The following is a 27,193-nucleotide window of genomic DNA, read 5'->3' on the forward strand; positions in this document are numbered from 1 at the left end:
AAGCAACAAATGAAAGATAAAACTGCTACATATAATAAGGAAAAAATGCAGCTAAGAAAGGTGAAGGGGTGGATGGGGAACTGTTTAGAAAGACTGGTCATAGAAGATGTGGTGGAGACTTCCTGTACTCGTCCATGTCAGGTTCTCTGCCTTTAAGGCATGGGAAAGAACCATACTTCCTCTTTCCATTGCAGTTAGGTGAAACCTTGTGGCTAGTTCTGAACAGATATTGGTATTTGAAGCAGGGTGCTTTATTAATTTAAAAACCCTAAAATATGTGGTATGGGCTTCGCAGTTCAGTGGTGAACAGCATAGAAATTGATAATGGAGGCTAGCTAGATGACAATTCTTGTTATGTGGTGGTTGGTAAAGCCAACTTCTGTATTAACTTGGAGGAAGATTATGTAGCTAAAGAAAATATGACTCTAAGGGAAAGGATTGGAAAATAATGTGTCTACTGTGTGTTGGCAACTACTAGCTATTTTTTTAAAGGAATATAAAACTATTTATTAACCACTGTTCACCAGTATTTACAATAAAGTAAACAATATACAGTTGAATAACATTCTGATTACTACAAAGTTGTTCTTCCTGGCTTTTGCTGAACCAGTAAAGCAAAGTGAAGATTGAGCCTACATGTAAGGAATGAGTTGGGGTAAAGAAAAAACATGCAGGTCAATAGGTTAGATTACAAAAGGTTGTTCACACTTTTGTAGCAGCAGGTCCTAAACTGCCAACATCTCTAACCCTCTGATTAGGTTTCTATGAGCCAAGTCTTACATATTCCATTCATCTTTACCTTTTAGTCAATGTAGCAACAGGGATTTCAACATTTTGTTAAGGAATGGCACACTAGGGAAATTTTTTAATGTTCATTTAATTTAGTTTTGTTTAGCTAGTTAAAACACACTAGCATTTGTCTGGTTTCCTCATCTGGATGAGGAAAACTGCCGTGATGGCAGTGATAAAATTTTTCCTTTTAGGAATTTTGCAAATAAACCACTGCAATTATAGATGCTTTAAAATTATCCAATTTAAATTGTCCTATTTAGAATTACTTATTTCACTTGAAATGCATGGCTTCAGGAAAATTTTCAATTTAACTTGAAGTGATTATCTCTTATTTTGCTCGGAATAATGGCATCTCAGAAACATGGGCTTACCTGTGATTTTTTTGTTTGTGTGAATGCTCAAAAACAAACAAACAAAAAATTTACATATGCATTTTATGGATACACACACACACACAAAAACATGTAAAAAATCTAGAATGGTCCTTAGGCTTATGAGAACACAAGTTTTGATTGAGTAATGACTATGGACATTTCCCCCAACATTTAGAGAAGCTGTTCTTTAATGAAGAGGAAATAATATACCATGGTATCAAATGTTCTTTTCTGATAGAGGAAGCAACTATAGAAAACTTTTGTTTGTTCAAAGTAACCAGTGCTATGGATTCAAAAAACCCCCCAACAACTCTTCCAACGCTACTTTCAAAATGAACATATCAAACTTGATTTTCATTAGGATGTAGTTATTTCATCACACTAGTAAATCAAAATCCAAGACCCAAATTTTATATATATTATAAATATATATAAAAAAACAATGTGAACAATTATTGAGCTTCATCTTCTGGACAAGAATGCCAAGTTAGTCTCTCTTCATAAAAAGCAATTACAATTTGAGGACACTTCATACTTGCTTCTTTTGCCAGCACCAAGTCTGCCTCATCTGAATCTTTCCATTTCATGAGAAACATCAATTCTCCACTGCTGTCTGTGGCACCAATTATTCTTTCAGGATCAAGACCTCTGGCAAATCCTCTTGGTTTGTCAGCAGCATCTGTTTTCTTCTTTGATTTGCTGTCATCAGATTCACTGTCAGATATTTTCTTTTTTACCATCTTTTTGTTTGCCAGCTTTCTGAGAGCTAAGAAATGCTTCAATCAATTCTGGACAATCTAAATTTTCTTCAGGTTCCCAAGTATTGTCAGCATCTGTAAATCCCTTCCACTTCAGGGAATATTCCACTTTCCCATTCACTACACGTCAATCTAGTACTTTTTCCACCGCAAATTCTTCAGGCTCTGCCTCTTCAACTTTTTACTTTTCCCATTCTGTTTTTTTCCCCATTTTTCACAATGTAGTTTTATTGGAGGCCATTTTTTATAGCAGACTTGAAGAGATATTATTCACCGCCTCCGAACTGCTCCGGGTCGCAGGTCTGCAGCATCTCCGGCCCTGCGCGCCTACCACTACTAGCTATTTTTTTTGACAAGGCTTTTTAAACTCAAGAAAAGAATTGGTTGCTTTGTTAACAAATATGAGAAGGAATGGAACTATTTCAGAAAATTGGGGCCTTGCAAAATTGCAAATTCTAACAGGCTTTAAACTCCAAATACTAAGTCAGAAATTGAGAAAGCCTTGAAAGATGAAGCCCATTAAAGCCTGTGGATAGGTAAAATTAAAAGTATGGTGTCTCCACCTATTGATAATGCCTTTCAATAGATTAAGGAATTTCAGGGCAGATAAAATTAAGGTATTCAATTGGATAAATACACATGGCAAAGATCAAATTAAAGTTGTGGCTTTTCCACAGAAAATCATAGACTCATGTATATGCAGGATAACAGTAATGGCAAGAGAGAGATAAAGATAGAAAGACATGAAGAGCTAGATAGAGAGGGAGGAAGAGACAGAGGAAGGTAGGGTAGATAGGAGGACCAGGGAAAGAGGGACAGAGAGAGACAGAGAGGGAGAGAGAGAGAGACATGGAGGATGGGGCAAGAAAGCAAAATGATAGAGTATATCTGAGAACCATGTCTTGGAAAGAATGGTGGATATTGGCAAATACTGTTTACTGGAATCAAAGAAATAAGAAGCTTACTAAATTACCACTTGGCAAAAGCCATAAAAGTCCCTACCTTGAGTATACAGAAATGTTCCTTGATTTTCAGGATTCCACTCTCTGGAGCGTCTTCTGTTATCTTCCTTTGCCATGTACTAATGGGCATACATTCGTCTTGGGGACTGTGTAATTCTCTTGCGTGTCCTTCTTACGTAATGTCAGAAGACCATAGGTCTACTTGGGCTTGTGATTCCTTTGACTGTAAATCTCTCCCAAATTTTAGTAAGCTTCTTATCTCTTTGATTCCAGCAAGCTGTATTTGTCAATAGCCACAGTTCTGAGCTATATTTGTCAATAGCCACAGTTCTTTTCAATACATGATTCCATTCTTCTGCTTTCTTGAAAAGTAAATTTTCTGTTGTATACAAATGGATTGCATGAAATGTTCTTGCTTATTTTCCAATTAGTATGTCTTCCATGTCTTTTCATCCATACCAGCACATACAGATCTACCTCAATGGTATGGATCTACTTTGTATTCTATGCACCAATACTACATAACTTATTTAAATAGTACTCTACAACTTGACAATGTAGCAAGTTTCAAGTGATGCATTCTTTTTGGAAAGATCTTCCATGACAGTTTATGCTCTCCACAGAGTTCATTTAAATTTCCGAGATTTTATAATAGTGTCATCTATAATTTGAAGAACTCAAAATTTTGTTTTATTTTTATTTTTATTTTCTTCATTCTTATTCTTTAATCTTGTTATTTATTATTGTTTTCTTTGGAAATTTATATCTTTGATCATATATCATAAATTAGTAAAGGAAATTTGAGTTCAGGAGAACTGGGATTGTGACGATAAGTGCCCATTGACAACAAAGCTCTATCACACATTATCACACATTGTGCTCTGCAGCTCTCATAAGAATGCAGACTAATGACATGACCCTGCTTGGAATATGACTGCTAGATTCTAATACAGCATTAATCTTGGCCCCAAGACCCTCCAAAGAGAGTAAAATCAAGTTAAGATTCAAATATCTTAGGTATCATGTGCAAGATGCAATGCTAGATGCCAAAATTAATAAGTTAATTTACAAAATCTGACACTCCTAATCCCAAAGGGAATATATTTCTGAATGTTAAAATTTGTGGATATATTCTGGATGTATATTGTGGATATATAAATTTGTAGCTACATATTGTGGCTCTCTCTCTCTTTCTATGTCTGTCTCTCTGTCTCTCTCTCCAACTCTCTCTCTCACCTCTGAAATAACAATTTGATTTGATGGGTGCTATGGTCTGAATGTTGGTGTCCCCCCAAAAATCCTATGTTGGAACTTAGTATTCAATACAATAGTATTAAGAGGTGAGGCCTGTTGAGAAGTGATTAAATCATGAGGGCTTCACTCTTGTGAATGGGATTAGTGCCCTTATAAAAGAGGTTGAAGGGAGGTGCCTTGTCTCTTCCACCATGTGAAGACACAGGAAAGTTGCCATCTATGAGGAATAGGCTCTTACCAGACACCAAATCCGCTAGCATCTTGATCTTGGACTTCTCAGCCTTCAGTACTGTGAGAAATAATTTTTTGTTTATAAATTACCCAGTCTAAGGTATTTTGTTATAGCAGACTGAAAGACTAAGACAATGAGAAAACATTGTTTCACCAAAATTGCTAATAGACACAGGTCGTAAAAAGCACAGAAGGAAAACTAACTAGGACCTTTAATAGCCTCAGCATATCAGATGATATTGATGATGGCGGTGACAACAACAATGGTAGCAACGATGATGTCAACAAAGACTTGGCCATATCTAGTTTCTCTAAGTTGTTAAATCAAGTTTATCCTAAAGCAGCCTCCTTACGTATCTTAAGTTCAGCCTAAAGGTTTCTCTGTAATGTAAGCAGACTGTAACCTACTGTTGTGCCAGTCAACAAGTTTTGGCCAATCAAAGGGGGTCAACTGTTCAAACTGTGTTCAAAGAAGGTAAATGCCAAGCTGTAACCAATCAGGCTGTTTCTATACCTCACTTCCATTTTCTGTACATCACTTTCCTATTTCTGTCTATAAATCTTCCACGGGATTCTCTCTGAGCCTACTCTGGCTCAAGAGGCTGCCAGATTCATGAATCATTCTTTGCTCAATTAAACTCTGTTAAATTTAATTTGGCTATGGTTTTTCTTTTAACAGAGTTAAAATATCTGCTGCAAGAACAAAAATTAGTGTGTTAATCAATAAGTACTTAAACTTTTGTGATAGGCTTAGGAAATTCACACTAAGAGAGGAATAAAAATCTTTAAAAGGCTTTTTTGAAATGTCATGGGATTGCCATTTAACAAATGACATCTCTCTGCCAAGGAAAGGGTCTGATCTTTCCCTCCTTCTGCTTTACACTTCCATTGGAAAAAACTTTTATAAACGTTTAAAATATCTGAAGACAACAGCATGTTCCAGATTTTCAAATATGTTATCTAACATGAGCAATATATCCACAAATTTTAACATTCAGAAAGATATTCCCTTTAAGACTAGGAATGTCAGATTTTGTAAACTAACTTTTTAATTTGGCATCTGGCATTTCTTCTTGCATATGTTACCTAAGATATTTGAATATTAATTTGATTTTACTCTTTTTGGAGGGTCTTGGGGCCAAGATTAATGTTGTATTAGAATCTAGCAGTCATATTCCAAGCAGGGTCATGCCATTAGTCTGTATTCTTATGAGAGCTGCAGAGAACAATGTTTGAGAACTAGCACACATGAAGACAATTGCAAGACACTTTCAGATTCACAGTGTGTATGTGCATTTCCTTTCAAGAAGTTTCTTTTCCAAGAAATGTTCTGTGGTTTCTGAAACCCATTCCTGACATTGAAAATGATAGTGCTGAAAAACAAAGTACTACAGTTAAAGGAAACCAAAGGGAACCCATAACCACTGGCTTTACACCGTGCTTAATGTGAGACTCTACTACTCATTTCTTTTTAGTTTTTATTTTTGATCTCTGAACTTTTTATTGGCCTCCTGCTCCTCAAAGGGTCCCCTACTTCTGCTGGCTTAATGTCTCAGAACTTTGGTGTCATTGGTCTCAGACATCACTTTGCCATCCACTATTGGGCGGGTGGTGTCTTTTGGATGGTTTGCATGGAGTTGCTGTTGTCCAGGGCATCACCAAGATTGAAGTCCTCGCCATCTTCCAGCAGGCTGTTGTAGGTGGCTATCTCAGCCTCCAGCTTGACCTTAATGTTCAGCAGGGCCTCATACTCCTGGGCCTGGTGCTGTCCCTCTGCCTGGGTCTGTGCCAGCTCTGACTCCAGGTGCAGCAGGATCCCATTGAGCTGTTCCATCTGCAGGGCATAGCAGGCCTCCACCTCCCTCAGGCTGCTTTCCAAGCGGCCTTCAGATTTCTCATGGAGTCCAGGTCGATCTCCAAGGAATGGATTGTACATCTCAGCTCTGTGAGCGTCATCTCAGCAGCTCCAACCTCGGTGGACTGAGTGGTGGCCACTGTGGTGCTCTCCTCAATCTGCTGAGACCAGTACTTGTCCAGCTCCTCTTAGTTCTTCCGAGCCAGCTCGTCATATTGGGCCCAGATATCTTCCATGATCTTGGCAAGGTGCTGAGATTTGGGGGCATCTACCTCCACGGTCAGCCCAGAGCTGGCAATCTGGGCTTGTAGGACTTTACTTCCTCTTCATGGTTCTTCATGAAGAGCAGCTGCTTTTTGAGAGCCTTGATCTCTGTCTCCAGCTGCAGCCGAGTGACATTGGTGTCATCAATGACCTTGTGGACCCCATGGATGTCGCTCTCCACAGACTGGCACATGGCCAGCTCTGTCTCATACTTGACACTGAAGTCAACAGCAGCAAAACAGGCATTGATTTGCAGAACGATGCGGGCATTGTCCACAGTATTTGTGAATATCTGAGCCCTCAGGTCCTGATGGTCATGAAGTAATGGCTCCAGTCTCTGGCCTGGGGTCCCTTCTTCCCCAGGTGCTCCCGGATTTTGCTCTCCAGCTTCCAGTTCTCGGTCTCCAGGCTCCTCACTCTGTCCAGGTAGGAGGCCAGACAGTCGTTCAGGCTTTGCATGGTCTCCTTCTCATTCTGGATGCCTGCTATCCCTGCCAGACCCCTGGCCATCCCTGCAGCCAGGCCCCCGGATCCCATGCCGCCCCAGAAGCTGGTGGAGCAGGACACAGAGATCCGGGAACCAGAGTCCCGGGTGCCTGCATAGACAGTGGCTGCACTGCTGACCAGCTGGGCGATGAAGCTGGGTGTCTGGACAGAGCCCAGGGAATGGTAGTTGGTGGAGAAGGTGGAGCAAGTGGTGAAGCTCATACTGTCCAGGGAGGAGAGCAAGAGGACAGGACTCAGGCTTTGCCAACGACGTTCTACTACTCATTTCTTAACAGCTGAAGCAAATCACAGGCTTTCAAAAGTGTAAAGACATTTAAAATATTATTTAGTCTACCTCTCCACACCATTAGAGTGTTAGTCAATTTCCACTAAGGGCTGAACTTCTGAGCAATATCCTCTCAGAACAGACCTGGGTATGGAGGGCTGGGAATCTTCAATAGACCCAGAGCTAGAACCAGTCAATCCAGTGGTGGTGGGAGTGGATGGCAGGGTACTAGACTCAAGACCAAGTGCTGGGGAAACATTCAGGCTGGCAGGCAAAACCTGGACTCTCAATTATAGAAACCTGTACTAAGTTCTGAATGATCATTGCATCTGGGAGATTTGGGTTTGGGAGAGCACAGAAGTAGCAAACCCAGGAGGTGGTGTTTAGAGACACAAGCTGACAAGACAATATGTCAGGATGCAGCTCAGTCTGTGATAAGTTTCAGAGGCAGAATTGCAGACTACATATTCTGGTCTGTGAAGCACCTAAACCTGACCTTCCACTTGCAGCTTTGGCCTCATGATGTGCCAACTTGCCTGTCATTCTCAATGCTCCCATCACTCTGGCCTTCTTTCTAACCAAGCTCCTTTGTACTCCAGACTCATTCAGATTAAATGTCAGTTTCTCATAGAGGCTCTTTCAGGACACTCTCTAATTCCAATTTATCCTGTGCATAATCTTTAGGACCTCTCCTCTCCATTTCCTATATCATCTCTACTATAAGTTCAAAGACGGCAGGATACCTGTGTCTTCTTCCTTGTTGTATCCAGCAATACCAGGCACTTTTGATAGGTACTTGACATATTCTGAGTATTTATTAAACATTTAAATGAATGACTGAATGAACAAATGAACTAATTAATAACTGGTTAACGAATTAATCTAGTTGGGGAAGGGGGCTGATAGATAAAAGTTTCTGTAAGTAAACATATTTCAAACAAATCCTTGACTAAATAACAGAAGCCAGGGAAGAGAAGGTGATGGACTTCATTAGAGTCTTAAAAAATGAAGGGAATGAAAACAGACCATAGGAATGAGGTGAAGGAGGAGATGGTGCTGATTAGATTGAGCCTCAGTGGATGATAAACTATTACAGCACAGTGGTAAAACCCTGGTATGGCTATCAGCAGGTAACCAGGAAAATGCCAGCCATCCCTCTTGGTTTGAGAGATGTGGGAGAATAAATTAATCTCACTCAAGAAGACAGAAGGATGCATTTTTATTAGGTTTCGGTTAGGGGAGATTTGGATAAAGCCATCTGCACAAAGGTTGTGGATATAGTGATGTTTCTGCATGATGGAATATGGGAAAGGGTGGAGGAGAAAGGACACATCTTAGAGTATTATGGTAGAGGTGAAGAAGAATCCAGCAGTAAGAGGAGAGTTACTCAAGGCACAAGGGAAGAAATTTATCTTGGGAGATGACAAATTACAAAGATAACAGTCAGAGCAGAAGTGATTCGCTTCAAACACGCAACTTTGCTGCAAGTTGACAGGAAGCCTAGCAGTATCTCGTCTAATCTCAGAGAAGAGGGCCCCAACTTTCCTGCATGACCATGAAGACCCTCATCTGGGGTTGGCCTCTAAACACACAGAAAAAAGATGTCTATTTACCACATCACTATGGAATGACAGCTTTTGGCACTACGCTAGGCACCCTGCTGGTGGTGTTGGAGAGGGAGTAGTTAAGAAGGCAAGTTGGACTAAGAAAAGAATAATACATTTCTTGTCCATTCTCTAAAAATTCACTTGGTTCCATGGGCTACCTATTCTTTCCAGATAAAATAAGGCAAGCCTAGTGGATGGGCACCAATAAGAACCATTTCATTGTGAACCGCCCACCCAAGCTCCATATCCAGATACTCTCCTTGTGGTGAAGCAGACAGCTAAGGTGTACACCAATTCTCTTAAGGTAGCAGAGTCATTGAGTCACTTAATACTATCCACTCAATTGATCCTCGTTTAAAATTCAAAATTCAGTATTCATCAAGATTCTTAAGTTATGTACAATGTAATTATTTGTTGTCTATTCCCCAAATTGCATTTTAAGGGGAAAACTCTCACACCGATCATTCATTTAACAGACATACCCTATATGTAAAGGCACTTTACATATGCTACTCAATCTACTCATGTCATTAATCTTGAAAAGTGGGCACTATTATCCTTCTTTTACAAATAAGGATGCTGTGTCTCAGAGGGGCATACTTGTTAAACACACCACAGACAAGATGCACTTAACTTCAAAGCCCATGTTCTTTCAAGCACACCTCAGCTCACTCTGGAGTCACACAGAGTAAGGCTCAATATCACAAAAGTGGTTACAGTGTTTGTGTCAGAACAACGCTGCTTGAGAAAACTGAAGGTGGAGGAAACAACATTAGATAGATGTAGCTGCAGTTCGAAATTTTGGGTTCAACTAGCATTCTTTGAATAATCATGTATCCCCTTCTGTGCAGATCAGCTTGGTGGTCAGAGTCAGAATTTTACCCTCCTCCAGGCATTGACAGTGTTATGACATATCTGAAAGAAAAGAACATTGTATTGATGAGTAAATCAATACAGTATATTTGGTCTAATGTCCTGAAGGAGATCAGGCAGAGGAGAGAAGAGTCAGTGTGAACTAGGCTGGTGGCTCTGTCCGGTAGGGAGACAGAAAGGGTGCCGCACATCATAGAAGTACCAGAACTTGAGCTGGACTTTGCTGATTTAGCTTATGGAAGAGGAACCAGAAATTTGTCCTTGAATAATGTTTCCCGTAAGTAATCAGTTTTTTGATAATTATTTGGTTTTACTGTGATCTGGCTTAGTAACTAGGGTGGCTGCAATAGAGGAAAATCTGGTATTTCCCAGTTTTTCCAACTGGCGGCCGTGGGTCAAGAAGGTTAGTTTCCTGGTTCGTTGTCAGGTTGGTGGTAATAAAGGAACAAGGTCAATCTTCTGTCAGAGTTCCTGAATTGGGGGAGGAAGATAACTGGTGCCTCTGCCTTTGGAATGGGGTGGTTGCCAGAGAGGTCAAGGTCCTGGGGGTGTTTGCTTGCCTGGTTCTGTTTGTTAACCAGAGGTGGTGTGGCTGAAATGAGAAAGTGAAACTTTAGGAAGGTCTGAGAAGCCCTCTTCCCTTAAAAAAAAAAAAAAAAAAGCTGCTTCTCGCAGAGTGGAAAGCCCCGGTCCCCATCCCACCAAAACCATTTGACAAGCAGGACAACGAAGAGGCAGAAGGATCTGGGCCTGTGCGCGACGCCCCGGGGGACGAGGCTCATGGAGAAGTTTCGGGCGGTGCTGGACCTGCACGTCAAGCACCACAGCGCCTTGGGCTACGGCTTGGTGACCCTGCTGACGGCGGGCGGGGAGCGCATCTTCTCCGCCGTGGCATTCCAGTGCCCGTGCAGCGCCGCCTGGAACCTGCCCTACGGCCTGGTCTTCTTGCTGGTGCCGGCGCTCGCGCTCTTCCTCCTGGGCTACGTGCTGAGCGCACGCACGTGGCGCCTGCTCACCGGATGCTGCTCCAGCGCCCGCGCGAGCTGCGGATCGGCGCTGCGCGGCTCCCTGGTGTGCGCGCAAATCAGCGCGGCCGCCGCGCTCGCGCCCCTCACCTGGGTGGCCGTGGCGCTGCTCGGGGGCGCCTTTTACGAGTGCGCGGCCACCGGGAGCGCGGCCTTCGCGCAGCGCCTGTGCCTCGGCCGCGACCGCAGCTGCGCAGCGGAGCTGCCGCTGGTGCCGTGCAACCAGGCCAAGGCGTCGGACGTGCAGGACCTCCTGAAGGATCTGAAGGCTCAGTCGCAGGTCTGCCGCTGGCGCTGGGGGCGTTTGGGAGGAGCCGAGGGGCCGAGCTTTCTCAGGGCCGCTGGGGTGAGGGAAAAATCGGTGACTTTTCTCCAGATATACAGTACCCTAAGAAAATCTAGAATGGCTCCTTGCATCTAATTTGCCGTCAAGCGAATATCTGAATAAAACGAATGAAAAGTAGAAAAACGCATTCCCGTAGTATCTGGCACTGTACATGAATCGTGGAAAGTGGGAGTGAGAGTGGGCACACCTACTCTTGTGCCAGATACTGCGCTAGGCCCTTGACCTCCTGCATTATTTTTACGTCTCACAACAGCTCTGTTGGGTGCAAAATTGCGGTTTTGCCATTACAAGTAATAGTTTCGTATCTCCACTATATAGTGACTTCACTGAGTCTAAGTAAAGTTGTTTGCCCAGCCAATAGAAGCAGAATTGTTACAATTAAAGGGGTCTATACAATAAAATGGGTTTGTCTGTCTCTAAAGCCACCACTGGACTTAGAAAGCTCAGAGGTTCTTTAAAATGAACACTTCTTTCCCAGGATTTGCAGAAATTCCACATTTTGAGTTCTAAGGGAATGGTATGGGCTCCTCCCTGGGCAGAATCATAGTGCATAACTTGGACTACAGTTGACTTTCCAAGCAAGAAGTTGTACTGGGGGGCTAGGGAGGTTACTGCGACACCTTACTCTTAAGGAATTAAGACCTAAAACTGTTGCTTGTTCATCATCATAACTGGGGAGTAGTTGAAACTTTATCTGAGGATTTTTAAATTTCTTGTAAAAAACCAAGTAACTAAATTACTATTTTGTTGTGTTTTCTTAAGGTGTTGGGCTGGATCTTGATAGCAGTTGTTATCATCATTCTTCTGATTTTTACATCTGTCACCCGATGCCTATCTCCAGTTAGTTTTCTGCAGCTGAAATTCTGGAAAATCTATTTGGAACAGGAGCAGCAGATCCTTAAAGGTAAAGCCACAGAGCATGCAACTGAATTGGCAAAAGAGAATATTAAATGTTTCTTTGAGGGCTCGCATCCAAAAGAATATAACACTCCAAGCGTGAAAGAGTGGCAGCAAATTTCATCACTGTATACTTTCAATCCGAAGGGCCAGTACTACAGCATGTTGCACAAATATGTCAACAGAAAAGAGAAGACTCACAGTATCAGGTCTACTGAAGGAGATACGGTGATTCCTGTTCTTGGCTTTGTAGATTCATCTGGTATAAACAGCACTCCTGGGTTATGACCTTTTGAATGAGTAGAAAAAAAAATTGTTTTGAATTATTGCTTTATTAAAAAATAAACATTGGTATTTTTTGAGTGCTTTTTTTCTTTCAAATTGTGGAATTTTATATCTGAAATTAAAATATAGAGCTTAACCTCTTTATAATATTATTTAAAACAAACAAAAAAAGAAAGTGATTCATCCAAAGTAAAAGCTAGAACTAAAAGAAGTCTTATATCCTTGTTCTAGAGTCCTTTTCAAATAAAAGACTTTTGGAGCAAAAACAGTGGCAGAACAATTGAACTTCAGACATTTCTGTTAGGTTATCTGATGTTAATTTCAAGTTCATTTTCTTGCCCACAACATCTTGTTAGGAACTTTAAAATTACGGCATTCTAGCTGGTTCTATAGCACAATTGATGGCACATTGGGCTTCTAGTCGAGCCTGCTGTGGTCATTCAAAAATTAGAGCATTTTATGACTCTAATAGGGTTACAATAATAAATTGATCATGAAAAGGAAAATAAACTTTGTAAAATACGAAATTTGAAAAAGTAGTTAAGAGAATTGCAGGCAACAAGTGTTGTTTTTAGTTTATAGGATCAGAGGAAAAGTGTTAAAGCTTATATGTTATGGTAAATATAAAATAAACACAAAAGTAGAGAGGATAGTTTTATGAGCCTCCAAGTAGTTGTTACACAGCTTCAACAGAGTTGGGAAGTCAGATAAAACCAATACCAAACAAATAAGTGCAAATTGTGACCTGATTTAGATTAGGGGAGAAGGGATTTGGGGAAGCTTTTTAAAAACTGAATCCTGTAGGGTAGCAAGAAGGAGCATTTCAGTCCTACTGAAGGAACAGTATGTGCAAAGACTACGGAGAAAAAGATGTTAGCAGAGTTGGAAACCTGAAAGGCGACTGAAAAAAATGAGCAAGGGACTGAGTGTGCAGTGCCTGGAAACCATGAGAAGGATTTTGGTTTTCATCATACGAGCATTTTAGGAAGATGGTTTGCTTTCCTTGAGAGAAAAGGAATGACATGGGAAGCAGGAGAGCCAGGGTAGAAGGAGAGAGACTAATCAGGAGGCCACTACAGTGGAAATAGGTGGGAGTGAACTTGAACTGAGTGGATGGGGACCAAAATGGAAAAAGTAGACAGATTCAAGGTAGACTTTGTACACAGACGTGGCAGGATTTGTTGATAGAAAGTCTCTAAAGACGGTGAGAGCAATTATATCTACGGATAAAATTCTGTAACTTTATAATGCCGGGACTTTTCAGCGATCCTTGCCTTCCATTAGCTTGTCATTCCTGCTCATTCCCCAAATTTGTGGCTGTTTTCTGAATTTTAAAATATGAGATATAAAAACTTTAAACTATAAAATAATTGAGCACTGGTCATATTTAGCCCGTCTTCCTCTTTTGGCAAAAGCTTATGCTGATTTCTGTTTACCTTTTTCTGCATAAGGCCGTTAAAAAGAACTAACCTACAGGGCAGAATATCCTGTTGTTGAGAGTCATGCGTAACAAGAAAGTTGGCAGCAGAAACAGCGTGATCAGCTTTTTTTCATTCCCTAAAAGAATGCTTTGAAAATCATATCATACCTAGTTTCATTTTTACTTCCTTTATTTCATTTTCCAATTGCTTCTTCCTTTTTCGTCTGAGACAGGATCTCACTCTGTCACCCAGGCTGGAGTGTAGTGGCAAGATCTTGGCTCACCGCAAACTCTGCCTGCCTGACTCAAGTGATCCTCCCACCCCAGCCTCCTGAGTAACTGGGACCACAGGCATGTGCCACCATGCCCAGCTAATTTTTGTACTTTTTGTAGAAATGGGGTTTCACCATGTTGCCCAGGCTGGTCTCGAACTCCTGGGCTCAAGCAATCTGCTTGCCTCAGCCTCAAAGTGCTGGGATTACAGATGTGAGCCACTGCGCCCAGCCTCCAATATCTTTTTGTATATTCTTTCCTTTCAAAACTTTTTTTATGTTCTATCACTTATACTTGCATCTTCAGTAGTATCATATTGTCTCCATTGTGTTGATTTATGCTCCACCTCCTCTTGCACAGTCTTTAATAATTATTGTGAAAATATATACGCTTAAGAAAATAATTGTAATGGTAGAGAATGGTGAGAAGTAAAATAAAATTACCTCATTCCTTTGCAATATATTCTTCTCAGAAGTAGCCATGTATAAACTCTGTGTCTGCATAAACTCTATCATAAGTGTTGTTCTGTAACTTTTACACATGAAGTATAATTATTCCATGTCAGTATCTGACAATTTACCTCATTTAAAAAATTGCTACTTAGTATTTTACTGGTTAGTAGGATATTATCCCTTTTTTGTTAACCCCACCGACCAGCCCCCACACACATGCACACACATTCATAAAGTGTAGAAAGGTAAGCACTAAATTATCAAATGTGGTCCCTTCTGAGGACTAAGATTGGTGCAGGAACTTTTTTTAATTTCATGCACTTTTGATCTTTGGAGTTGTTGTAATGAATAATAAATATTAAATGTATAATTGGAAATTTTTAAAAAGTAACCTTACCCTGGTGTAGAGTTTTACAGTCAAAAAAGCAGTTTTGCATCTTTTATTTCATTTCATTTTAACAAGTTTCCAGGTTACCCGTGAAACACCTCACTCACATTTACAAATGGGAATCGAAAGTTAAAGAGGTTACATTATTAATCCAAAGTTACATGTCAATAAAGGCAAAACCAAAGGTAGGGTACGGATCCTCCCTAGATGATGTAGTTTAATGTGGCCACTGGATGTTTTTATTACTGGGTCAGATTTTTCCCTTCCTAGCCCATGTGACTTTGTGGGCATAAGAGATACAGATCTCCTTAGTGACCCTCAATATTTGACGTTTTATCTTGAAACTCAGCAACTACTAATAGGAAAGACCACTTTGAATAAACATGGTGAGACTGAGACACAGTAAGTTATTTCTTGGTGGGAACAAGGTCACTGCTATTTGGCAGAAGTCACCACTCCTCTGGGCCTGGCCCAAACAGGCTGCATCATTGGCTAAAGAAGCATTTCTACACTCAGTATGTATTTATTTGCTGGTTTACCAAATGATTCTTCATCATCACCCCCCAGCTTTATGCTATCCTGAACACGTAAACTTTAAAGAGATTCAGATGCAGAATCTGCTATTAATATTTGCTGAAAAACAACCACATTGTTATAAGAGATGATTCTACATTGTATCGAGTACTGGCAAGATAATAACAAGGCATAAGATTAAGAATGGTCTCCTTGCTTTATCCAAAGCCATGGCTAGAAATATCAATGCTCAATGAACTGACTAAAGAAGCAAGTCCTAAGGGGAGTATCTGAAAATAGAATTAGCCAAATACTCAAATGTCTCTGGCTGAAAAACATCTTGGAACTCTAAATTTCACAACATCCTGCATCTTATCTACCAGGTGGCCTACAATAAATTATTCTTCCCAAGACAAAAGATGGAGAAACCCTCCCTCTCTGAGTCAGCCCCAGCAGCAGCAGCCAGGGCCTATTTTGACAGCAGCGCACTCCCACTGAGTGTTTAGCACACCTCACACTAAGCCTACCCCAAAAGCAAAGCCTTTAGTTGACTTAATTTTGTCCCTTCCTCTTCATTACATACTTATGAAATATCTCTTGTAAATTGCAATGTAAGGACTGTGGAATTGATCATATTATATTCTTATCCAGTGAAAAAGACTGAAATCAGGGCTGGCACAGTGGCTCATGCCTGTAATCCCAGCACTCTGGGAAGCTAAGGCAGGAGAATTGCTTGAGACCAGAAGTTCTGAGACCAGCCTGAGAAACATAGCAAGATCTTATCTCTCCAAAAAAAAAAAAAAAATTATCTGGGTGTGGTGCTGTGCACCTGTAGTACCAGCTACCCTGGAGGCTGTAGTGGGTGGATCACTTGAGCCTATGAGTTTGAGGTAGCAGTGAGCTATTATTGTGCCACTGTACTCCAGCCTGGGTGGTAGAGCAAGACATGTCTCTAAATAAATAAATACATACATACATAAAATGATTTTTAAAAAGATCCAAATCAAAAAAGGGTATATTCTTTCAAGATGGTTTGCCACAAGGACTAGAACATTAAGAAGTTCCAAATGAAAGGAATATCCTACAAGATCCAGCAATTTATTGCCATTTTAAAAATTATGAGAAATAAATTACAGAGAAGAGTATATGAAACATTTATGTACAATTTAATAATTATTACAAAGCAAACATCTATGTAACCACCGAAGAGTGGAAGGAAATGTACATTTCCAGCACCCCAGAAACCCCTGCCTCATACATCCTTTCACACTTCCAACTCTTTCCACCTAGAAGTGAGAAGTGATCATTTCTTTCTTTTTGCTAATGTTTTACCACTTAAATGTGCATTCCTAAACTATCCATGCTTAGTTTTGCTGGTTTTTGAACTTTAAATGAATACAATCGTGCTGTAATAATTGTTTTGTGATATTCTTTTTGTTTTTAAGAGATTAATCCATATTATGTCTAGGACAATTTATTTATTTTGATTGCTGTGTGGTATTTTATTGTTCAAATATACTATAATGTAGTCCATTGAACTGCTGATGGACATTTGGGTTGTTCCCAGTTCTGGCTCTTATCAGCACTGCTGGTATGAACATTCATGGACTTGTACTCTGATAAACACGAGCAAGTGTTTCTTCGGAGTGCATTTCTGGGAATAAGTGGTAGCATGAGAGTATGCACATATTCCAGTTTGTTATATCATGTCAAATATAAAGGATTGTATCCATTTATACTACTATAAGAATTCTCATTGCTTCTCACTTCTGCAACATTTGGTATTTCTAGTTATTTACTTTTTGTCAGGGGAATATGTAATGGTATCTCTCATTGTGGTTTCAACTGACATTTCCCTAATCATTGCAGACTTTAGGCATCTATACATCTCTTTTCTAGCCATTTGGATATCCTTTTTTATGAAATGCCTGTTCAAACCTTTTGCCCATTTTCTATATTTAGTTTGTCTGTCTTTTCCTTATTGATTCATAGGATTTCATTATTATTTCATTCACTTAAACCAACAAATATTTATTGAGTGTCTGATACATTCTGGGCATGTTCTAGCATATGTCAATGAAGCAAAACCAAAGCTCTGTCCTCATGGAGCTTACGTCCTAGGGGGAAGCGGAGGAAAAAGAGCAGACACAATAAATAATAATAATAATAATAAATAAATAATTGGGTATGTAAGGAGAAGATTAATACTATGAAAAAAAGAAAACGGAGAGCACCCCAAGGAGCATTAGAAAGGCTGGAGATTGGAGAGCTGTTGCCCTCATGAAAAGCGACCTTTGAGCAAAAATTGAAGGGATGAAGGGTTAATCAAGATGGTCTGAGAATGGCGAATTAGGAGACAGAAATAGGCCATGAAGTCAGAGAGATAAAGGGGTTGGGGACAGATTATGTAAGCCTTTGGACCACTGTAAGCACTCTGGCTTTTATTCTGAATGAGCTGAACAACTACCTCACACATTCCCTACAACAGCAGTCCCCAACCTTTTTGGCACTAGAGACTGGTTTCTTGGAAGACAATTTTTCCACAGACAGGGGTGGGGGTGGGTGGTTTCAGGACGATTCAAGTGCATTACATTTTTTGTGCACTTTATTTCTATTATTATTACATTGTAATAATGAAATAATTATACAACTCACCATAATGTAGAATCAGTGGGAACCCTGAGCTTGTTTTCCTGCAACTAGATGGTCCCATCTGGGGGTAAGGGGAGACAATGACAGATCATCAGGCATTAGATTCGCATAAGGAGCATGCAACTTAGATCCCTCACTGGATGCTGCCGATCTAACAGGAGGTGGAGCTCAGGCAGTAATCCAAGTAATGGGCAGCAGCTGTAAATACAGATGAAACTTCACTTGCTCGCTTGTCACTCACCTCCTGCTGTGTGGCCCAGTTCCTAACAGGCCATTGACCGATACCAACCCATGGCCCAGGGGTTAGGGACCCCTGCCCTACAACACCTAAATGATCTGATGACTGAAGCTGACCATTGGACTTTCTGGGATAATCAACAGAAGATAAGAACATACTGACTTAAAAGACAAGAAGTGATGCTCCCTTTTAGAATGTAGGTAACCATAACCCTTGAGCTAAGGAAAGATACCTAAGACCAAATAGCATGTGTTACTGTGGAATTAAAGTCAGATGGTAAGTGGGCATGCATGCGTGTTGTGCATGAGTTTCCTTATGGTACTTTAAGTACATTTTTTTATAGTTTGTTTTGCTAGGAGAATATTACATGAGAAACTTGGTTTGATAAAATTATTGATAACAGTGAGAAATGAACTTGTATATTCAGTAGTCACAGTTTGCTTTTAAAACTCTGCAACTCACTTTTCAGTGACCCTCCTTGTCAAGTTTTGGGCCCTATTTAACTAATGCCCTCAGGGTCACCATCTACTCCTTAATATACTTACTTTCAACCATTCAAGAAATATCCCTCAGTATCTGTGGGGGATTGGTTCCTGGACCCTCCATGGATACCAAATCCATGGATACTCAAGTCCCTTCTATGAAATAGTGTAGCATTTGTATATAACCTATGCACATCCTCCTATGTATTTTAAATCATCTTTAGATTATTCTTAATACCTACTACAGTGAAAATGCTATGTAATAGTTGTTATACTCTATTGTTTAGGGAATAATGACAAGAAAAAAGTTTGTATATGTTCAGTACAGTTGCAACTATCGAAATTTTTTTCCAAATACTTTTGACCTATAGTTAGTTGGTTGAATCCATGGATATGGAGAGCTGATTGTATTGAGAGAGGATACTGTTTGTGGGAATCTTTATAATCCCATCATTCAGAGCTCAGACACTAGAGGCAGATAACACTGGGTTTATGGCTTGGCCTCTACTAAGGATGTGACTTCAAATGCCTCTCCAAATCTCAGTTTCAGCGTTTGTAAAATGTGGAATAATCATATTATTTACCCAGATGATTTTGTGAGGATTAAATGAGATAATGCCTAGAAAATGCTCAATAAACAAAATTTACTATTATTATAAGGCAGTAGGCTAAAGGGATCAGAGAAAAGAAGAGAAATAAGATGTTACTTCTACTCTCAAAAAATCAGTAGGCAAATACGTAAACAATTAGCCATAATTGGAATAAAAAACTAAACTATAATAAAGGAATAAGCAAAGTGTTTTCAGAATACAGATCTGCCTAGGAATATTCACATAAATTTCATTAAAGAGGAAATATTTTAGCTAAGGCTTGAGAATGAGTTAGATTCCAATAATCAGGGCTGAAAAGTCAAATCTACTGAAAGTCTAACCTCATAAACTTGCTGGCTACCCAGAGCCCCCAATGAAGGTCCCTTCCATTACATTCCTACTGAACAGTGCTTTCTAAAACATACTAATCTCTCATTACCCCAGTGTCAGGTCTGGGATTTTATTTTACCCTATTTACAAGCTAATAGTCTATTACTGTATCATGAAAATTGGCAGAAGAGATGAAATGTCTAGCCCAGCGACAAAAATTGTATTAATCACAACAGCACAAACAGCATGAGTATCATGTTTGCATGATACCCCTTTTCCCTAAGCCCTACAGGGGCAACAGAGATGGCTAAGATGGATATTTGCTCACACAGCAGGTTGCATTACTGGAGAGAACAGTGAGCTTGGGGAACTGCCATTTTATAGGAACTAATAATCAAACCTGCTCTTTTTCCAAAAAGGAGACTTTACTTCATCTCTTTAAGTTGCTTGCTGCAAACAGAACTCTAAGACATGGCCTGGGTAAAAAGCAGTCAGAGCTTTGCAATCTTGGCATATGGCAAGACATGTGAGAGTGTGAGAGACTGAGAAGGACAATCTTCCAGCTGTCACTATTTTCCAAGTCCTATTTCAAATCATACTTCCTCATCAGAGTGTGCCCCAACTATATCAGTCCACAGTAACTTTCTCCTCTGAATCCTGTGACTTCACCTCTCAAACTTACTATAACACTTGACCATAAACCTTGTTGTATTATGATAAAACTGTATGTTTCCTCTTTCCAGCATGATTTTATAACTTCTGAAGATTTTTAAAAATCTGTTTGTAACTCCCACAAAATAGCGACAAAACTGATAAAAACGTGAGAAAATTAAATGTTTTATTTTAAGAAGAAAAACATTTTTAAGTATTGCAAATATTTCTTGAAATTTTGAGACACACGATATATAACCATAGACAATAAATCTGAAACCAGACGTGGCATTTTGGTAAATACATTATCATTCCTAGACCTCAAAACCATGTTAGAGTGTTCATAAATCCATGTGTTCATAAATCAGGTGATTGCTAATGTTATTTGTTGGTCTTTTTTGTATGGCATTCCATTTCATAAAGGCAGATTATATACAGCACTATAAAATTATATAAATATATTTCATATTTTTCTTATATATAGTAAAGCAAGAAAATTTAAAAAACAAAAACAGGTTTTTTTTCCATATAGTATTCACCAACTTACGGGTTATTGATGTTTCCCAGAACACACAGTTTGGAAAATTGTACCTCAGATAATCAGAGGCAGATGGCCACCAACAGTTGTTTAATTTACTTCACGATATTCTTAAATCACATAGTCTAATTCAAAAAAGGCAACTTAAATAAACTTGTATCTGAGATATGGTCAAGTTGTAGGGCAACTTATTTCAATGGCCAAGCAAGTAGATGGATGCATAGGGGATTCCTTAAGACATGGTTTATTTCATGGAGACTAGATCGTCTTGCATCTAGGCGTCTTTAAAGATACTTAAAAGCACTTGGAGAGAGGGCAGCGCATAAAATCAAAAACAGATGTTTTTCCTCTTAAAAATCAAACAGTCCTAACTTCTTTCTCTACTTCCAGCTCTGCTCAATATTTCTTGATGAAATAACTGTTCCTATTCAATTCATATATAATCTAAGAGGACTAACTTTAACAAGTCCACATTCCTTAACTTTTAAGTCTGCTTGCCACTGTTCATACCAACAGAATTCCACAGTCTTTCCAGGCTGCCAAGCACATTTATCCCAGCTAGAAGCTGCCTAACTTTCCCTGCAGATGTATGGTAAAGCTCACTTTTTAAAATTGTCAGTTTTATTTTCTTAAAATCTACACCAGGCCAGGCGCCGTGATTCACACCTGCAATCCCAGCACTTTGGGAGGCCAAGGTGGGCGGATCACAAGGTCAGGAGTTCAAGACCAGCCTGGCCAACATGCTGAAAACCTGTCTCTACTAAAAATACAAAAATCAGCCGGGCATGGTGGCAGGTGCCTGTAGTCCCAGCTACATGGGAGGCTGAGGTAGGAGAATCGCTTGAACCCGGGAGACAGAGGTTGCAGTGAGCCAAGATCAGGCCACTGCACTCCAGCCTGGGCGACAGAGTGAGACTATGTCTCCAAAAAAAAAAAAAAAAGAAAGAAAGGGAAAAAATCTACACCTTTATTCCATATCCTCTATATTTCCCCTCCGATTTGAGATTTAACAATTTAGACTTATTAAAAATAGTGCTTGGTAAATATGATCATTGGCAATGACTAATATTTGGAAAAGGTACTTCTGTTCAAAATTGTTGATTTGAAAGTATACATTTTACCACAATAAAAAAAAAAGTAAAGGGATCTTTTTCAATGGCATAAAGCAAGCAGAGAACAAGAAGGGGAACAAAAACAAACACAATTTTGGAGAGCTAGAAAGTAGATGGTGGCCGGGTCCCGTGGCTCACACAAATCCCAGCACTTTGGGAAGCCAAGGTGGGTGGATTGCCTGAACCCAGAAGTTCGAGATTAGCCCAGCCAACATGGTGAAACCCTGTCTTACTAAAACTACAAAAATTAGCCAGGCATGATGGGGCGCACCTCTAGTCCCAGCTACGGGGGGGTCCAGGTTGGGAGAATCACCTGAGCCTGAGAAGTTGAGACTGCAATAGGTTGTGATCTTCCCACTGCACTCCAGCCGGGGCGACGGGAGTGAGACCTGTCTCAAAACAAAAACAAAAACAAAAAACAAACAAACAAAAAACATAGATGGTAACTGATAATTGGTCTAATAGACCCGAGGAAAAAAAATCTGAAACCTAAGCCAGAAGTGGAAAAAAATAAGCAATATGATTTACACCATGGAATCTGTAAAATTCTCAGGAATTAGCAGCACCATTCACCTCTAGATATGGGGCTGGAGGTGGAGTTAAAAGCAGAATTGATTGAAAACCTTTTTAAGGAAAATTGTCCCTCAGATATCTGTCCCGTTCCATGCAGCCAAACAACTGCTTCTCCCTACCCTAGCAGAAGATGGGAGCTTTAAGCTCTAGATATAGTTTTTCAAAAATATTTCTGGACTGAGAGATAATAGGTATAACTGAAGGCAGGGACACTATACTGAACAAATGGAAATTAAGTTAAAATGTACATATTGAAATTTTATTTCCCCAATTCTCTTTCCCACCTGGCTTGCAGAATGCTGAAATTAAGCCTATATTCTCCAGGAAAGGGATCAGAAGACTCATTTCTGATGAGTCTTCTCAGAAATTTGACTGCCCCCAAAAAAGTGACTTCAAAAAAATGACACATTTTGAAATTCACATTTAAATTGCCCAATTTATCCTATGTGGAAGCCCATAATCTACAAGCTCCATCAAAGTTTACATTTTATGCAATATAAGTGGATAGCCAAGGAGCTCCAGAGATTTCAGAAAAGTATGAAAGGCAGAGACCAAAACAAACAGAAAGACAATTACTTGGAGGAAACAGAAACTATGCATTTTAAAGAAAAAATTTTTAAAACTACCATTAGTGATTTTAGAGTTATAAGAACAGACATTATATGTAAAAAGTAAGAGTAGAATGTTATTTTAAAACGCTTAGAAAATGCAGTAATTCTTGGAAATTAACAGCATGATAGAAATTACAAATGTAATAGAAGGTCTGGAAGATATAATTGAGGAAATCTCTCAGGAAGTAAAGGATTAAGATGAAGAGATAGAAAAGAAACAAAAGTAAAGAAAATTAGAAGCCCAGTCTAGGAGATCTAACATTCTACTAGTAAGATTCCAGGAGGAAACAGGGAAAATGGAGAGAATAGGATAAGAAATTATCAAAGAAATAATTCAAATGGAGGAGCATGGATTTCTAGATTGAAGAATTCCATTAGTTAATCATTACAGAGGAAGCATACAGGCACATTGAGATGCATCATGGTGCAATTTTGGAACACTGAGGATATGGAGAAAATCCTAAAGTTTTCCAGAGAGAAAGAACAGAGCAAGGATAAAGAATCAAATGGCATGGAAATTCTGAAAAACAATTGGAAGCTGGATGATCATATGCTTACAAACTTTATTTCCTATTCACTCTTTATCAGGAAGTTGGTAAAGTATGCACTCTTTTGGAAAAGTGAGTACACCAAGAAGGGGAAGTAATGGGATCAAGGAAACAAGGGGCCCCATGCAAGATACAGGAGAAGGAAATCCTTAAGCTGATGGTGAAAGGAAAGCACACTACCTGATGGTAACATCAGGCAAAATGATGGCAAAATTTCCTCTGTAATACAATTAGCCCTATATCTCAAGAGTTAGAGAGGAAAAAAGTTAAAATTTTAATAAAACTATGTTTTACTTAATGTTTTACTGGAAAAATCACTGAGACGTCTTTTAGATAGATTGTGGTCATTTTTAAACATGCCCACAAATTCTTTGAAACTCCTTCCTATAAAGATAGAGATTAATTCCCTCCCTTGATGTGTGCTGGACTGAGTAACTCGTAATGAATAGAAAAAACTGAAAGTGATGAGATATGTTTTCAGAGCCTGCTGTAGTAGCAGGATTTTTCCGTATGTGTGTGGTTGAGGTGGAGGTTGTGTGTGAGAAAGCCTCATCTTTCTTATGCGGAAGTATTATAAAAACTAATGGCTCAGCCAGGCGCAGTGGCTCACGCCTTTAATCCCATCACTTTGGGAGGCCGAGGCGGGCGGATCACAAGGTCAGGAGATTGAGACCATCCTGGCCAACATGGTGAAACCCCATCTCTACCAAAAATACAAAAATTAGCTGGGCATGGTGGCGCGTGCCTGTAATCCCAGCTACTCAGGAGGCTGAGGCAGGAGAATCGCTTGAACCAGGGAGTCAGAGGTTGCAGTGAGCCAAGATCATGCCACTGCTCTCCAGCCTGGGTGACAGAGCGAGACTCCATCTCAAAAAACAAAAAAAACTAATGACTCAAACTGAAAAATCAAGAGAGGGCTATAAGCATGCTATGTACAACAATGCAACAAATACCAAAAGAATTGGTTACAAGTGTAGAAAGAGTTGCTGTTATGAAGCAGGAAGTGGCAGCAGATGTGGAAGTGGTGGAGGTCAGGGAGGGGAGGAGAGGTATAGGCAAATGATTAACTCTTTTCTGGATCTTTAAACTGTTTGCGTGAATACATTTTTAAAAGTAAGTTAAAAAAGAAAAGAGAAGCAAGATAATTACTTAAATAGTCACCAAAATGTATGGAAAAAATCGGTAAATGTTACTAGTGTTACTGGTTTTACATCTTTTGCAGTGCCTAATTCTCTTCAAGGGGTCCCCCAAATATGGTCATTGCATATACAGAAAGACACATATCTACATGACATTAATCTCCATTTAAGATCTTCCAATGTTTTCTTAACTGATTCAAAATAATCCTATGACTGAGTCATAATAATATGATCTTCGACAAGAATCTGTTAGTGTTTGAGGTGAAACTAAACCTCTAGTGACCACTTTAAGCAGCTGTGGTGGTTATTATTTTTCTTCTACTGATTGATAGTATGAAAAAAATTCTAGTTATTAAGATTTTCTTTGTTTTAACCGTTGCTTCTATTCACAATGCCACTTAAATCATTTTAAAGCAGGAGCGAATTTGATTGAATAAATATTTATCAAATATTGACTACATAATTATAGTTTAGTGGGGGCAGGAAAAGCCTGTAATGAAATAATTATAACACTTTGAGATTTGTGCAAAGATTAATATAATGTACATGTCAGAGAAATAGTAGAGTGGTAATTTGCCTGGAAGCTGCCTCAGATATGTATGGAATGAAGCAAGATATACATTAACAAGTTAATTAAGGAGTAGAAGGGTGATATGGGAAGGTTTTAGAGAACTTGAACACTGAAGAGGTTTTTGCAAGATGGGTTGTTTACCAGGTGTAAAGAAGGGGAAGAGCATTTCAGGAAGAAGGAACAGCATATGAAAAGGGACAGAGGCATGAACAGTATTGTGTATTTAGGAACCAAACTAGTTCAACATTGACCCAGTACCAGATGCAAGAGATGGAGTGAAAGGCAGAGGGCAGGTGACAGAAGGCTTTATCTGTCATCAGAGGATAATTAGCTGGAGAGACCATGGAGAGGCAGTAAAGAAACTGGTGATACCATCAGGTACAGATGGATCATTCCGATGAAGGACTTTTTTTTTACTTTATATAATGACTACTATATAAACACAGAGAAAAATAGAGTAGTATAATGAACCACCATAAACAAAGATTTGACAATTACTAACATTTTAAAAATAGTATTTATTGAGGAAAATTTCAAGAATAAACAAAAGTGAGAAAATAAGACAATAAAGTTCTATGTACCCATGAACCAGTTTCAACAATTATCAACTCATTGCCAATTTTATCTATGTTCCCACACTTCCCTCCATTACCAGATTTTTGAGGCACATTCCAAATACATCATTTCATCTGTACACACACAAATATATATCTCTAAAGAAAGGACCCATATAAAAACTGCAATATCACCATCATATCTAAGAAATAACAAGGATTTCTTTTTTTTCTTTTCCTTTTTTTTAGGAAAGTGACTTTTTTTATTATTTCAATAGGTTTTTGGGGAACAGATGCTCTTTGGTTATATGAATAAGTTCTTTAGTGGTGATTTCTGAGATTTTGGTGCACCCATCACCCAAGCAGTGTACACTGTACCCAACGTGTAGTCTTTTATCCCTCACCCCTCTCCTACCTTTTCCCCCGAGAGCCCAAAGTCCATTGTATCATTCTTATGCCTTTGCGTCCTCATAGCTTAGCTCTCACTTTTTTTTTTTTTTCAGATGAAATCACGCTTTTGTTGCCCAGCCTGGAGTGCAATGGCACGATCTTGGCTCACCGCAACGTCTACCTCCTGGGTTCAAGCGATTCTCCTGCCTCAGCCTCCTGAATAGCTGGGATTACAGGCGCCCGCCACCACGCCTGGTTAATTTTTGTATTTGTAGTAGAGATGGGGTTTCACCATGTTGGTCAGGCTGGTCTCAAACTCCTGACCTCAGGTGATCTTCCCACCTTGGCCTCCCAAAGTGCTGGGATTACAGGTGTGAGCCACCGCGCCCAGCCAGCCTCCATTTATGAGTGAGAACATACAATGTTTGGTTTTCCATTCCTGAGTTACTTAACATCATCAAATATCCTGCCAGAATTTAAGTTCCGCTTACCTCATAAAGGTATTTGTTTGAATTGGGATTTAAATAAAGTTTATATATTGCACAATTGAAATGCTCCTTAAATGTCTTTTTTGTTTGTTTAATCAATCCTTTATTTGTAGACATTTGATTCATTAAAAAATTTTAATTGTGGTAAAATACACATAACATGAAACGTATCATCTTAACCATTTTTAAGTGTACATTTCAGTAGTATTAAGTACATTCACATTATTGTGGAACCATCACCAACGTCTATCTCCAGAACTCTTTTCATCTTGCAAACTGAAATTGTGTACTCATTAAATTATAGCTCCCCACTCCACACTCTACTCAACCTCTGGAAACTGCCATTCTTTCTGTCTCTGTAGATTTGACTACTTCTAGGTACTGC

At 39.5% G+C, this 27,193-nt stretch overlaps 1 protein-coding gene and 2 pseudogenes across 2 annotated transcripts; 1 reads left to right on the top strand and 2 right to left on the bottom strand.

Annotated features, from left to right (window-relative positions):
* Positions 1-1,616: 1,616 nt before the first annotated feature.
* Positions 1,617-2,206, bottom strand: LOC100609906 (chromobox protein homolog 3-like; annotated as a pseudogene).
* Positions 2,207-5,915: 3,709 nt separating this feature from the next.
* Positions 5,916-7,235, bottom strand: LOC472104 (keratin, type I cytoskeletal 18-like; annotated as a pseudogene).
* A 2,971-nt stretch (positions 7,236-10,206) lies between these two features.
* CALHM6 (calcium homeostasis modulator family member 6) lies at positions 10,207-26,866 on the top strand. Of its 2 annotated transcripts, XM_054686199.2 has the most exons (3): positions 10,305-11,047; positions 11,876-12,017; positions 26,434-26,866. In XM_054686199.2, exons 1-3 carry the CDS (start codon positions 10,523-10,525, stop codon positions 26,538-26,540), a joined length of 774 nt encoding a protein of 257 aa, XP_054542174.1. In that variant the 5' UTR covers positions 10,305-10,522; the 3' UTR covers positions 26,541-26,866. The 2 variants fall into 2 exon arrangements, with proteins under 2 accessions (XP_518707.1, XP_054542174.1); XM_518707.7 differs by lacking the exon at positions 26,434-26,866 and having other exon boundaries at positions 10,207-11,047; positions 11,876-12,364.
* Positions 26,867-27,193: the final 327 nt, after the last annotated feature.

Source organism: Pan troglodytes, chromosome 5 (assembly GCF_028858775.2).
Source record: "Pan troglodytes isolate AG18354 chromosome 5, NHGRI_mPanTro3-v2.0_pri, whole genome shotgun sequence".
In the NCBI taxonomy this organism is placed as follows: Eukaryota; Metazoa; Chordata; class Mammalia; order Primates; family Hominidae; genus Pan; species Pan troglodytes.

Bases quoted from the DNA above. Each gene is read 5' to 3' on its own strand.
- CALHM6 (XM_518707.7), top strand. From the start codon at position 10,523: ATGGAGAAGTTTCGGGCGGTGCTGGACCTGCACGTCAAGCACCACAGC. The intron at 11,048-11,875 runs GTCTGCCGCTGG...TGTTTTCTTAAG, and splicing joins ATCTGAAGGCTCAGTCGCAG to GTGTTGGGCTGGATCTTGAT.